The 15,549-nt window shown below is 37.0% G+C and overlaps 1 protein-coding gene across 1 annotated transcript in view; it reads left to right on the forward strand.

The window, feature by feature from the left end:
• Positions 1–15,549, forward strand: part of PBRM1 (polybromo 1) — a 116,379-nt gene that overhangs the window by 11,374 nt on the left and 89,456 nt on the right. The window contains exons 5-11 of the mRNA XM_008572572.1: positions 556–699; positions 4,053–4,169; positions 7,953–8,021; positions 10,498–10,596; positions 12,536–12,621; positions 13,468–13,563; positions 14,232–14,323. Of these exons, the coding sequence (XP_008570794.1) occupies positions 556–699; positions 4,053–4,169; positions 7,953–8,021; positions 10,498–10,596; positions 12,536–12,621; positions 13,468–13,563; positions 14,232–14,323 (703 nt within the window). The remainder of the gene's footprint in view (positions 1–555; positions 700–4,052; positions 4,170–7,952; positions 8,022–10,497; positions 10,597–12,535; positions 12,622–13,467; positions 13,564–14,231; positions 14,324–15,549) is intronic.

The following is a 15,549-nucleotide window of genomic DNA, read 5'->3' on the forward strand; positions in this document are numbered from 1 at the left end:
TTTTACTCCTTACTTTTATGAGCATCCTTGCTCCTTACTGGCAGCTCATGGATGCATTTTCAAAGTTTTATTTTGTTTTTTAAGCATTGCATCCAATATTGCTTTTACAAGAAAGTTTCTTGTTTCCTTCAAGAACAGAAATCTTCAGACAAGATATTAAATAGCTTAAAAATAGAAGTAATATCAGAGCAGTCATTAGCTTCTGTCCTTTAAATCAGATCTTATCCTTTAAATTGTCTTTCTTAGTGTATTAGTAATAGTTTTAACTTAGCAAATCATTTATCTTCAGCCTCAAGTCTTTGTGTAATGAGATAGAACATAGATAAGTAAATAATTTGATTTCAAAATGCCTTTAAAACATACACTTAGTTTCTCAGGAGAAAGATTGATGCCCATGTATTTCCAAATCATAAGGATTTTAAAATTTGTAATAGAGTTTCCAAAGTTGTTCTTAAAATACCAGTCTTTATTGGAACCAGGGTGCTTTAAAAGTAGAATTGACTTGTAATAAAGTACGGAAGTGATATTTTTTCTTTTCTCTTTGCTAATGTACAGCCAGATTCTCCTGAATATAAAGCTGCTTGCAAACTCTGGGATTTGTACCTTCGAACAAGAAATGAGTTTGTTCAGAAAGGAGAAGCAGATGACGAAGATGATGATGAAGATGCACAAGACAGTCAAGGCACAGTGACCGAAGGAGTAAGTATGCAGCTGGAACCAGTGATAGGTGGTCTATTGGAAGGTGAACAGGGCCCCTGCCTGTGATTTCCTCTGGGCTATTGTGGGCAGCTGGGCTTCCTGTGCAGTTGCATCTGTAATTGGGAGGGTAAATGGACATTCAGCTGGAGAGCTTTACTCCAATTTCAAGGGGTCCTAGGACATCCTGGACAATGTGTGCCATGCATGGTTGTTTTCATGAATTGCTCTTAATTAATGCATATTTCTCACTCAGTTTTAAAGAGAATCTTGATATTATCAAGGAGTAGTTAATATTGCTAGATTGAAACATTATGTAAGGGTAGAAAATGTTGTCATTAAATGTTGGAGAGTCAGTGGAATCACCATAGTTAGGATTTTTTTTTTTTTTTGGTGGCTGGCCAATACAGGAATCCAAGCCCTTGATCTTGGTGTTGTAACACTGCACTCTAACCAACTGAGCTAACTGGCGAGCCCTCAGGAATATTTTTGTAGGTTAAACTGGTTACATGCCAAGTGTGTTCCTGTCTCTGGAATATTGCAGTTCTTACCTCTGCTTAAAACGTGTTTCTTCTGGCTCTTCCTTTGACTGGCCCTTTTTCATTATTCTAACATCAGTTAAAATGGTGTCAACTGAGAGAGGACTTTCCTGACCACCCTGTCTAAATTGCTTGCTCCCCACTCCTCCTTTTCACCCCCCACTTGGCTGTCACATCACTGTGTTCTATGGTCTTTAATTGTTTTTTTTTTCCTTTTTTTAATTGTTATAACTATATGTGAAATAACTTGTTTATTAGTTTACATGTTTATTTTCTGTCTTCCACCAAATAGAATGATAGCTCCTCAAAAGATAACACCTTGTTCACCTATTCTGGGCATCTAGATCGTATTTGACATGTGGGTACTGATAAATATTTGCTGAATGAAAACAGTTTGAAAAATGAAAAAGTGGGCTAGCCAGTTAGCTCAGTTGATTAGGGCATAGCTTTGCAACACCAAGGTCAAGGGTTTGGATCTCCATACTGGCCAGCTGCCAGAAAAAAAAAAGAGAGAGAGAAAAGAATAGTAGAGGGAATCACCACTCTCTTCTGCAGCTAAATTTAAAAAAACACAAAGCAGAGCATTCCCCTTTCTTCCATAAATTACCTAGATAGGCCTTTCACTGGAACTCCAGCACAGAAAGAAGCAGTGGTGGTGAATTTCTCAAAAATATAACTACTTCTTGGGGTCTCAAAATATAGTTCCTAGGGGCTTTTTATATTCTTTAAAAGAAATTAAGTGATTGGAATGAGATAAAAAGTGATTAACAGTAGGGATTCTTTGGAATTTTACTTTCTGTTAGAATACAGAAGAAGCAACTTAGCCCATGCTTCCTTGGGCAGAACATTGCCTGCAGAAGCCCCAGCTTTGCTATAAGCCTTCAGGGTTCTAGTCAAAAAATAAAAATGTCTACATTTAGGACTTGCCTGTATTTTTTTTTTTTCTGTAATGCATAATTGATGAGAAATTGGGAGGATCATGCATGTTCATATTTATAGCTCCCAAGCTTCTTTCTAGCCCTATGATTCTTGTGAAGGGAGAAGGAATTTTCAGGCTTCTAATTTTTAAATCAAGAACGATTTCCTTGGAGATTTCCCAGTTGTGGGAATAGGTTGTGTGAATATATTCATATACTCTACTCCCTTTGTCATCCACAACACATTTCTAAAATAGCTGGTTGGGTTGGGAGGAATGGAGTCTTGACTGCAGAATGTACTTCTCCTCTTTTAGAAGTTAACTCTGTGGTACCATGTTGTAGCTAGGAAGTAAATGACTTACACATGGGAATTTTAGTTTCATCTGTGCTGTGTTGTTTCTCTAAGCATATGTAGTTGGGGACTCTGACCAAATCACATGTCTTATATGTTAAATATTTATTGAGTGTCTGTTATTGCCAGGCATTGTGCTAGACCCAAGAAATGTTAGTGCCCTCTCTGTGGAGTTAATGTTGTACCTTAAAACTGAGATTGTAGGGCCGGCCCGGTGGCGCATTGTAGCAGTGCACCGCTTGGGAGTGCGGCGGCGCTCCCGCTGAGGGTTCGGATCCCACATACAGACTGGCTCCCTCTCACTGGCTGAGCGAGGTGCGGGGGCAACACCGAGGGTTGCGATACTGGGAGGGTTGCGATCCCGTTGCCGGTCCGGTCCGGTACGGGTGCGACACTGAGGGTTGCGATCCATTGCCAGACACGAAAAAAGACAAAAAGGAAAAAAAAAAACAACTGAGATTGTACTAAATAAAAACATTTTCTGTTGTAATAGGATAAAAATACTAGTGCTTTTATGATTTAAACCAGAAATAACCATTAATCTTTATTTTATATGCAAAAAACATGGTTTGGACTAGAAGTATCATTTAATATAAACCTTGAGTGAGACATCCAATAGCTCACTGTAGAAACTTGCTTCAAACTCAGATCCTTCCTAACCTAGTACTCTTTGGGGCATATACTTTCCCATGTTGAAACAGTGTCTATGCTAAGTGTAAGCCAGTCAGTCTGAAGAACAGAAATGGTATCCCTCAATTTGCTTAATCTCCAGTCAGTTCTGGCATAACTTGAATTCAGTTAGAGCTGGGAGAGCACCCCATGGTTAAAAGTACGTAGTCCCAACTCTACTTAAGTAGTCATTGTCCTACCATAATACCAAGACTTCAATAAATGTGAATAAATATTAAGGCCAAGTGTTACGGGGCATGTTTTCTCTAGCTCAATTGCTCAGACCCTAAAAAGTTCTGTATTTCCATCATTTCACACATATGATGCTTGAACTTTGCTATTCCAGTGTTTACTATGGAATAGAGTTCAGTAAAAGGACTGATCCGAGAGATTTAGTTACAGAAATAATATAAAGAGCCTCATTAGTTTCACGTAGGTCATTCTAGGGGTACAACATCTGTGTCCAGAAATGGTGTGCATCAATTCTGACATAACTTGAATTCAGTTGTTATACCTGGCAGAGCACCTCATGGTTAAAAGTGCAGTCCCAACTCTAATTAAGTAGTCATTGTCCTACCAGAATACTAGCATCAAAGCATTTCTATGGTATTCTTGACACTTGTACTTAAAATAAGACTACTTAAAGTTGCTCTTTTGAGCAACTTGAATTTGCTTTACAATCTCTATTTATTTATTTATTTTTGGTGGCTGGCCAGTACAGGGATCAAACCCTGGACCTTGGTGTTATCAGCACCATGTTCTAACCAGCTTTACAATTTTAGAAGCTATTTAATATTTGGCAATTATTTACTGATTTCTCTCACAAAGTGCTTTTTTCTTCTCTCTCTCCTTCTCTCTCCCTTCTTCCCCATTGCCCAGTCTTCTCCAAGTTACTTGAAGGAGATCCTGGAACAGCTTCTTGAAGCTATAGTTGTAGCCACAAATCCATCAGGACATCTCATTAGTGAACTTTTTCAGAAACTGCCTTCTAAAGTGGTAAGTGACACAGTTAAAGACAGATGAATTAAAGTGTTTGATTTTTTTTTAAGTACTTCAAGAATTTTATTAGTTATTGGTAAATAAAGTATGGTTAAAAAGGAGATGTTGGGGCCGGCCCTGTGGCACACTCGGGAGCGCAGCAGCGCTTCCGCCGCGGGTTCAGATCCTATATAGGGATGGCCGGTGTGCTCACTGGCTGAGCGCAGTGCGGGCGACACCAAGCCAAGGGTTGCGTTCCCCTTACCGGTCACAAAAAAAGACAAAAAAAAAAGAAAAAGGAGATGTTGCAGGCAGCCAAGAGAGCCTCCTTGTGGCCTCAGTACCAAGCACAAAGGATATGATCTGTCATTTTACTTGACCAGAATGTTGTGTGTGTTTTTTAAAAATGTATATGTTTTTGTTTTTTTGGTTGGTAATTATTTTTGTATGTTTTTTTATTGTGGTAAAGTATATGTAACATAGAATTAATCATTTTAGCCATTTTTAAGTGTATAATTCTGTGGCATTAAGTATATTCACGTTGTTTTGCAACCATCACCACCACCCATCTCTAGAACTTCTCAGTCTTGCAAAACTAAAACTCCATACACTTTAAACACTAAGTCCACTTCTGCCTTCCTCCAGCTCTTGACACCCATCATTCTACTTTCTGTCTCTATGATTTTGACTATTCTAGGTACATCATATAAGAGGGATTACACAATATTTGTACTTCTGTAAATGGCTTATTTCACTTAGCATATGTTCAGGATTCATGCATATTATAGTATGTATCAGAATCTCTTTCCTTTTTAAGGCTGAATAATATTGCGTTGTTTGTATATACTACATTTTGATTATCCATTCATCCATTTGGGTTGTTTCCAAGATTGGTAATTCTTCAGTGATAAAATAAGCACTTTAACTAAACCTTTTATTTATAAGAAAGAGGAAACTTTCTCTTCGTGCAGGAGACAGGTTGAGAGGAAGATAAATGAGTTTTCCTCCCTTAGTTCTTCTTGATCTCCTGGTGATGGAGAAGAGAGACAAATTATGTACTCTTCTACCCCTAAAAGAACAGGTTTTTTGGATGAGACCCTTAAAAAGTATTACAGCCCCTTATTTCTTCACACCCAGAAGATAATTAACACAGCTATAGATTTGACTCACATTATCCTATGAAACTGCAAACATTTCTATGGCCTAGTATTTTTATATTTCTAGATAAGGATATACTTTGAGAAGTACTCCACTATAGCACTTAGCCCCATTGTGATCATTTACTTTTGTATCTGTCTCTTTCCCTACTCTCTGAATTTCTTGAGGACAGGGACCATGCCGTATTAACTTTTGTATCCCTGCCTTGTAGTTGGAACCCAGTGTGTTATAGGTGTGCAAGAATTGCTTGTTGACTGATAAGTGGCATGCCACTTTCCCCATGTCATTGACAAGATTAATTATTTAAAGATGTATCTTGACTAGTTGTAGGAGAATTATAACATAAGAAATAAAGCATATGACCACTGCTATCCTAAGTGTGGATCTGATTAGGAAGATATAATGATTATATTGGTCATACAATTTAAAACTTTAAGAAAACAGTGTGACAGTTCCTCAGAAAATCAAACATAGAATTTTATGCATCAATTTCACTTTGGGTTTGTACTCCCAAAAAAGTGAAATCTGGGTCTTGAAGAGATATTTGTATACCTGTATTTATAGCAACATTATTCACAATAGCTAAAACATGGAACCAACTAAAGTATCCATTGACAGATGAATAGATAAGCAATGTTGTATATGTATACAATGGAGTATTATTCAGCCTTAAAAAGGAAGGAAATTCTTACATATGCTACAACATGGATGAACCCTGAATATACTACAGTAAGTGAAATAAGCCAGTCACAGAAAGACAAATATTATATGATTCCTCTTATACGAGGTACCTAGAATTGTCAAAATCATAGAGAGAGAAAGTAGAATGGTGGTTGCCAGGTGCTAGGGGGATTGGGGAGGTATTGTTTAATGAGTACAGAGTTTCATTTTTGCAAGATTAAAAAGTTCTGGAGATGGATGGTGGTGATGATTGCATAGCAGTGTGAATATACTCAATGTCAGAAACTGTACACTTAAAAATGGATAAAATGGTAAATTTCCATTATTTTACTACAATAAAAACAATTATAAGAAAAGAAGTACAGTCTTTACTCAAGACATTCTTACTCTACAGGAGATAATCAGTAGTGATCAAACTACCAAGGGTGATTTGGAGCAATAAAACATCAGTATTTACTTCCCGTATCCCAGGGGAGCCTTCAGGCACACCATGCATCAGGAGTTCCCATTAGTCCTTTGGGGTGTGACCTGGGGCATGGAGAAGGGGACTGGACCCCCCTCCCACAACCAGACACCCACACCAGTGCCTCGAGGCTTGCCCGGGGACCCGAGGTATGGAGCTGGGGATTGGACATTCTCCACAACCAGGCACACTACCAGCATCAAGGAGCATGCTAAAAACATCTCCATGTAGGTGGCTCACCACAACCACCATGATAACCATGGCTGCCGTGAAGGTGGCTAGACACCACAACAATGATGCACATGGTCCGCCAGCCACTGGAGTGCGTTAACACAAGGAGAGTCACCAGCAGAGATAAAGAAAGGAGGAGGATGTCTGTCTCCACAGAGCCCATTTCATAGTGACGGAAGAGGCGTCTGTTCTGTGATAGTATTGGGGGACCTGATCACATCTCTCAGCATTGGACAGATCATTTGGGCAGCAAATCAACAGAGTAACCATTATTCTTCCAGAGGATGAGAAGAAATCTAGGGTAATTAGAGGGGGGAGGAGGAGAGAAAGGGGGATGGGGAGGAATTGGAAAAGGGTCATAAATAATAATTATGATTTGTAACAATATATATACTAGTAATATTGATTTGATCAACATATCTCAATGTTGAACCCCCAAAATTTGTATAATCAATTTTGATTCAATAAAAATTTTTTTTAAAAAATTAAATAAATATCTAGTTCCCCTATTCCAGAGGAGCCTTCAGGCACACTGTGCATCAGGAGTTCCCATTGGTCCTTTGGGGCATGATAATTTGAAAGACAACAGGGATTGAGACCTGGCGGGCAGGGCAGTTTTGACCTTTTCTTTCTAAGTCTTTCCCAAGCAGCCTGGTTGAGTGGGAGCGGTGGAATAGGAATATGTGGGCCAACAGCTTGGATTACTCTATACCCTATGCTAGATGGCCTTGCCATAATTTGTCTTCTAAACTGTCTCTCAGAAGGAGAACTGGTGAAAAGAGTGGGCAGGAAAGGAGTTTGAGCTCATATGATCCCTCAATTTACACCACTGTTTTCTTAAGCCTACTCCTTGTAAATTGAGGGATCAGATAAGATGAAGCATCGTTGAAATCATTCCTTAAGCCCAGTAATTGAGGGAAAGCTCTGGCCTCATGTTTTTGTTGTTGTTTGAGCTTCAAAAGGGTTTGAACAGTAGGAAGAGACTGGAGGACACAGTCTGACTTCCCCTGAACCTCTCCCACCTGAGAAGACCAACTTTTGATTTTTGGTCAACTTGTTATGCTGTTGGATATTTCATGAAGCTTTTTACAATCAAATTCTTTTTTACTTCAAAACAGACAATATGCTGTACAGCTGTATCTTTAGTCTTGAATCTCACAAAGCTGCTCAACTGGTTGGTTGAGCAACAGATTGTTGATGTGCTTCCTTGTTTTCTCATTGGCTGGATACTTTCACTTATTGAGCATGCCTGGGTTTTTGTCTTCCAGCAATATCCAGACTATTATGCAATAATTAAGGAGCCTATAGATCTCAAGACCATTGCCCAGAGGATACAGGTATGAGTGACCATGTGTAACCATATTCAATTTAGAGCAGATTGGCCTGTGGTCTTTCTTAGGGCTTTTAGAAAACAAGGAAGTAGATGTCTCCGTAAGGGAGTCTATGCTCTTAACTCCTACACTTACTGTCTCTCCCCAGAGTAGATGCTCGGTAAATATTCATTGAATTGAATGAATGGCTAGGATTTAAAATATGATGATGAGACATTAAGGAAAGTATAGGAAGAAAGAACTGAATTATATCAGAAATCTAGTTTTTAGAGTAGAATTGATGTGGTTCTTTTCCTGTGTGTGCTTCTTACTAGCTATGTCACTTTGTTCTGGTGACTTGCTTCCTTCCTCTGCTGTGCATTGGGTATAGTATTGCCACTTTGCAAAGTCATAAAGGTCAATAATAATGTATTATAAAGCATCTCACATAGCACTTACAGGGTGAGGCCCCAGTAAATGTGTCACTGATCCTCCCAGGGTAAGGAGGGTTTGCTGCTCTCAGGAGATGAACCAAAAAGGAAAATTTAATGTATTACATAGTCTCATGGAGAGATGAGACTAAAACTTAATGTGTTACATACATGGTCTCATTGAGAAATGAGGTTTGCCAGGAGGGAGAAACTTCTCTGGCTTTAAATTGTAAGAGAGTAAGTAGTAAAGAGTAAGTTACATAGTCTCATGGAGAGATGAGACTAAAACTTAATGTGTTACATACATGGTCTCATTGAGAAATGAGATTTGCCAGGAGGGAGAAACTTCTCTGGCTTTAAATTGTAAGAGAGTAAGTAGTAAAGAGTAACAATGTAGTAACTACTGGTAACATAGATACATTTTCACAAAATGTTAAAATACAGATTCCCTAGTGTAACATCTGGTTTTTAACGCAGCCCAATAACTGCTACTGAGAATGACTGAAGTCTCTGAAATCCCTGAGGTTTCTAACATCTATCTGAGGGGTGATGTTTTCATAATACTGAAAAACAAATCAAATCTTTAAACACCTCTACTTCAGCCCCTGTCTTCTTTCTCTGACCTCTCACCTTATCTTGTCCCTTCTTCCTTCCAAAAGTCACAGAGTTACCTTCTTTTGCCATCACTCCTAATCAAGATCCTTGTTCTCTTATGTCCAAAGTATTTGAAATAATCTTTCCTACCTCCCTGACAAAAAGCTCTCTAGTCCTTTCTACATCTTGCTTCCTGACCTTGGCTTCCTGCCATTCCACTGCTCACAGACTTCAGTAACTTGTTTTCTAATGCCTCCTAAAGCATGTCACAACTCCTTGTACCAGTTCAACAATAACCAACTCTGACTGACTTAAGCAGAAAGAGAGTTTGTGAAAAGGTATTGGATAGCTCATGGAATTGCTGGGATAGAAGGCTGGGGAACTAGCCTTTAGGTAATAGGCAGTACTAATGGATGTTCATGGTATAGCTGAGATCATGCACAGCTGCTTTGTGGTGCTATTGCTGTTACCACTGTCATTTGCCACTGTGAGCCCTGGATACTTGCTGTTCCCACTGCTAGACTCTCCTCCCCTGCAGGAGTCAGGATTGAATTCCTGCCATTCCCTGGCTATTGCTTTAGTCCCTCAAGACCCAAGTGTGAATTAACTGGCCCATGGTTATTTCCCTTTGCCCTGACTGCTAGGCTGCTGTCAAAGTGACTGTCTCTGCCCACTTTCATCCTCATGGTAAGAGGTAGGGCCCTCCCTACCACCTGTGCTGGAATTCTCTCCAAATACGAAGGACACTCAGATGTTGGGTAGTCCCACACGGCACATAACCAACTACTCTCCTTTGCTTGGCTCTCTGGATTCTGTGCCCTTTGTCCTTACCTAAGCTTGTACTTACAGTTTTACCCTTCCCCAGCCTCCACTCCACTTAATTTGGTTATCTCATTCTCTCCAAGACATGTCCTTTTCATTTCTGTGTACTTGTCATATGTACCTTTTTCCTAGAGTGTGTCCCTCCTTCCTCTCCTTTGTAAATTGAGGCAACTATATGAGTAGCCCTAGGTTATTTTGGATTGAGTAAACTTTAGAATATGAGAACTCTTGCACATAATAGGCACTCATAAAATGTTAGTCTCTGTGCTGGACTGATGTTTTACTTAATGCTGTTAAGTCCACTTTAATGAGTTAGTATTCATGAAGCACTTAGATTAGCACTTGGCACATAGTAAGCGCAACATGTTTACTAAATAAGACTCTTGCCTTATTTGATTTTTTTTTAAATTGTAAGTTATTTTTATGAGAATATTGTAGCTCTGGTTTTACTACTTATGTCAAAAACTTCTCTGTAAATGGGTAGTAGTAATAATTTATAAAAGAGAAAATGACTTTACATATTGTTCACTTATGTACTTTCTAATAAAGTCATGGGATATTGTAACAATTTAAAGTTATGAGGAGTTCTTTTTTTAAAAGATTTTACTGATTAACTCTTGTTAAGAGAAACTGCTATATTTTGTTATTTACTTTAGAATGGAAGCTACAAAAGTATTCATGCAATGGCCAAAGATATAGATCTCCTAGCAAAAAATGCCAAAACTTATAATGAGCCTGGTTCTCAAGTATTCAAGGTTAGTTTTTTGTCATTGCTGTTTTTATTGATAATAGTATATAACTTTAATTTAGAGTCTATAATTGTTATATAACAACTTTATTGAGATATAATTCACATACCATACGTTTAACCCATTTAAAGTATACAGTTTAACAGTTTTTAATATATTCACGGAGTTGCAAAATTACAACTTCAGTCAATTAGCTGTCATTCTTTATTTCCCCCAACTGCACCAGCCTTTGGCAACCACCATTCTTCTTTTCATCTCTATACATTTGCTTATTCTGGACATTTCATATAAATGTAATCATACAATATGCTGTATGGATTTCTTTGTGGCTGGATTTCTTCACTTAGCATAATGTTTTCAAAGTTCATCCATGTTGTAGTATATATCAGTACTTCATTCTTTTTATTGCTGAAGAATATTCTATTGTATAGATATGCTGTATTTACTCGTTCGTCAGATGCTAGATATTTGGTTTGCTTCTACTTTTTGGCTATTATGAATAATTATGCTTTGAACATTCATGTGTAAGTTTTTATGTGGATGTATATTTTCATTTCTCTTGGGTACATACCTAGGAATGGAATTGCTGGGTCATGTGGTAACTGTATATTTAACTTTATGAGGAACTGCCAAACTGTTTTCCAGAGTAGCTGTACCATTTTACATTCCCACCAGCAATGTACAAGTGTTGCAATTTCTTCACATCTTCATCAACACTTGTTTTCCATTTTTGTTTTTATTATTTATTATAGCCACCCTGGTGGGTGTGAAGTGGGATGTCATTGTGATTTTTTTTTTTTTTTTTTAAAGCTGACTGGTAAGGGGATCTTAACCCTTGACTTGGTGTTGTCAGCACCACACTCTCCCAAGTGAGCTAACCAGCCATCCCTATATAGGAATCTGAACCTGTGGCCTTGGTGTTATCAGCACCACACTCTCCCAAGTGAGCCATGGGCTGGCCCCATCATTGTGATTTTTGATTTGCATTTCCCTAATGATTAATGATGCTGAACATCTCTTCATGTGCATATTGGCCATTCATATATCTTCTTTGGAGATATGTATGTTCAGATTCTTTGCCCTTTTTTAATTGGGTTACTTATCTTTTTATTGTTGAGTTGTAAGAATACTTTATATTTTCTGAATATTAAATCCTTATCAGATATATGATTTACAAATACTTTCTCCTATTCTCTTGTCTTTTCACTTTCATGATAGTGTCCTTTGATGTACAAAAGTTCTTAATTTTGATATAGTTCAGTTTATCTATTTTTTCTTTGGTTACTTGTGTTTTAGGTGTCATATCAAAGAAACCATTCCCTGCCTAATCCAAAGTCATGAAGATTTACACCTATCTTTTCTTCTAAGAATTTTATGATTTTAGCTCCTACATTTAGATCTTTGATCCAATTTTAACCAATTTTTGTGTATGTGAGGTAGGAGTCCAAATTCATTCTTTTATATGGGATATTATTTCAGTACAATATGTTGAAAAGACAGTTCTTTCCCCATTTGATTGTTTTGGCATCCTGGTTGAAAATCGATTGATGATAGGTGTATGTGTTTATTTCTGGATTCTTGGTTCCATTTCATTCATCTGAATGTCTATCTTTATCCTAGACAAGGTTAGTTTTTGATTCATTTTTTAGTTAAATATTGATTTAATCCATGCATTTAAACTTCGTAAATATAAAGCACAATATATGTGTAGTGTAATACACAATGTAAAATGACTTTCATTGCTTTGCAGTTCCTTCTTAGAAGTTTCATTGTCCTATAATGAATAATTTCTTGTAGGAATTTCTTGAATACTTCATTGGGAATTTACTGAATGGAAGTCTCGAAGTAGAAAGAGTGCCATGGATGGTGCCTAGTGTATGAGTGAGGGCATTTCAAACTCCTTTTTTCTATTCCTTTTTTAAGCCAAATAATTTTATCTTCACAGGATGCAAATTCAATTAAAAAAATATTTTATATGAAAAAGGCAGAGATTGAACATCATGAAATGGCTAAGTCAAGCCTTCGAATGAGGTAGGTTAAAAAATGTCTAAAATCCTTGTGCCTTTATATTTGCCAAATTTTCTAGTTAGTGAGATCAGTTCAGTGGGAAAAAAGATTTATGTTGCATTTCAAGATTATATATACACTTGAGGCAGCTCTTACCTAGCCCCTTCATTGCAGTTGAAGGGCTTTATTTAAAAGGAAACATCGTGTGTGTGCGTGTGTGCGCGCATGCATGCTTGCGTGCGTGTGCGTCCGTGCGTGTGTGTGTGTGTGTGTGTGTGTGTGGCTGGTATGGGGATATGAACCCATGACCTTGGTGTTATAAAGCCGTGCTCTAACCAAGAAAGGAAGTATTTTTTTTATGAGTTATCATTAATATATACTTTTATTGCTTTATATAAATATGAGTATATATGTATGTAATATGTATTACGTGTATAATATATATTATGTACACATATATGGTATTTGTATATATTATACAGTAGTATATATTTATATTTGTAGTAAGGGTATTTAGTCAGGTGTCAGGAGATCTAAAGTCTCATCCTGGATTTTACTTGTCTTAGAACTATGACTTTGAACAAGTCTTAGTTGTGGGATTCTGTTTCCTCCTACCTGAAGTGGGAAGGTTGCATGACTACTTGTGAAGCTTTCTTCTGCAGTGACCATAAGTTCTCTAGGACCTTCCCTGGTCTGTTCTCTTCTGCAGAGTCCTCCGGTCCTGGAGCAGAGCCTGCTGCATAATAGAGGCTCAGAAATGTTTTAGCATTTCTATTAAGGAAAGAAGAAAATGGTTGTCTCCTATTTGTTTACCCAGCATTCTGATTTCAGCTATCAAGTTTCTGATCTTTTTATCTCATCTCTGGATAGGACTCCATCAAATTTGGCTTCAACCAGGCTGACAGGTCCTTCGCACAGTAAAGGCAGCCTTGGTGAAGAGAGAAATCCCACTAGCAAGTATTACCGGTGAGACAGAGAGTGTTTGGTCTGAGAACTGACCCATGCTTATGAAAATAGGCATACTAGTGTTTGCCTGATGCCTATCTTCTTTTTTTTTTTTTTTTTTTTTTGATGCCCATCTTGAAGTCATATTTTTGGGAATAGTTGGCTTATTGTGAGAATTTGTTATCAAATGCTTTATTTAAAAGCTTGAGGTGCTATCGTAGGCCCTACCTTTCTCTCAGACAATGCTTAAGCATCATCTTCAGGTAGTATGTAATATTAGTTACCAATAAAATGTGGGATTAAATACTAATAGGTTTTGTGTTCATAACAAAATTTGTGTCATTGTAAAATATGAGCATCTTAGAAGAAAATTACCAGTAATTGTGATTGAATCCTTATTTTCCATACAGTAAAGGAGTATTGCTACATTTAAGTAAAAAGCAAATGGAAAGTAACCTACTGTAGGCTTTCCACCACCACTACCACTTTTCTGGAGAAAAGAAAATTATTTTCTTGGCTAAGATTGATTATGAGGAATATTAAGAAGTACTGAGATAACTAAGAAGGCAGTTGAATGGAAATTGTTTTTCTTTTATATTAATGCTTTGTTAACAGTTCCTATTCCTGTAAAGTAACCGAATTATTGTAACATCTTTCTGTGTCTTCTAATTGCTTGTTTTTCTTTGTAGGAATAAAAGAGCAGTCCAAGGGGGTCGTTTATCGGCAATTACCATGGCACTTCAATATGGCTCAGAAAGTGAAGAGGATGCTGCTTTAGCTGGTAGGCATTAGGTTGTGACTAGTTAAATGCCTTCTCAGTGGACCCTTGTGGATAAGGGAAATTGCAGTGACTTTGCTCTGGCTGGAATTTGTTGGTTTTTGGAGCACATGCTATTTTGTTGCATTTGATTGCATTCTTTGGTTGGCAAACTTATCAAAAGCTTATTGCTCTATTTTGTGTTAAAGCTCCTATCTGGGTAAATATTTCTGGAAAAACAAGTAATTTGATAATCTATCAGGTCCAAGTTTAAGACCTATAATGATGAATAGTGAGTACTAGTGAAACAATCAGGAAATCCTAGAGGGAAATCCATGCCGTGTTATATTTTCAGGCCATTGGCTTATATTTTCAGTAAGCTCTTATTTCTTCTTGGCTGGAGCTTATGATTTAAAGATAGATATAAATTACAATCAGAGCTGTGTGGTAAATTGTCATATAGACAAGTCCAACAAAGGGTATTGGGCACTAGAAATCAATGTTGAAGAACACAATTTGTTAATAAATAGCAACCTACAGGACAGCTGTAGAAGTATATATGATTTCATTGTCTTTATTAAGTGTGATGTAATATTTTTCCTTTTACTATAGATATTTTTATGTGTAGAGATAAAACTTATTTCATTAGATTATTCTGATATATCTTTTGATTTTATAATGAAATGTGACACAGATTTCTTCAGTTGTATCTTATTATAGAAATTTTATAATTGCTATAGACTATTAGGTATGAATTTAATTTTTGACACGCTTATGTACAGAATCGAGTATTTTTTACTTTAATTGGGTCTGGTCTTATCATAAATTGAGAGAAAAATGATCTTTTCATTAACTTTGTTTTTTACTGATTATAAAAGTGACAAATGGTATGTTTAGATTTCCTTCTAATATTTGATTACATTGTTAGCTTTATGGTAGCATGACAAATTGAAGGAAAACCACATTTACAAGATTTCTAAAAACGATTTATTGCTTTTTTTTCCTCTTAATACATTTGTGACAGGAGGATTCTTTTTTTTTTTTTTTAATTTTTATTGAATCAATTGATTATACATATTTTGGGGGTTCACCATTGAGATATGTTGATCAAATCAATATTACTAGCATATATATTGTTGCAAATCATAATTATTCTTTATGCCCCTTGTCCAATCTCTCCCCCTCCCCCCTCTAATTACCCTAGATTTCTTCTCTCCTTCTGAAAGAATAATGGTTACTCTGTTGATTTG

Source organism: Galeopterus variegatus, unplaced genomic scaffold, assembly GCF_000696425.1.
Source record: "Galeopterus variegatus unplaced genomic scaffold, G_variegatus-3.0.2 Scaffold806, whole genome shotgun sequence".
Lineage (NCBI taxonomy): Eukaryota > Metazoa > Chordata > Mammalia > Dermoptera > Cynocephalidae > Galeopterus > Galeopterus variegatus.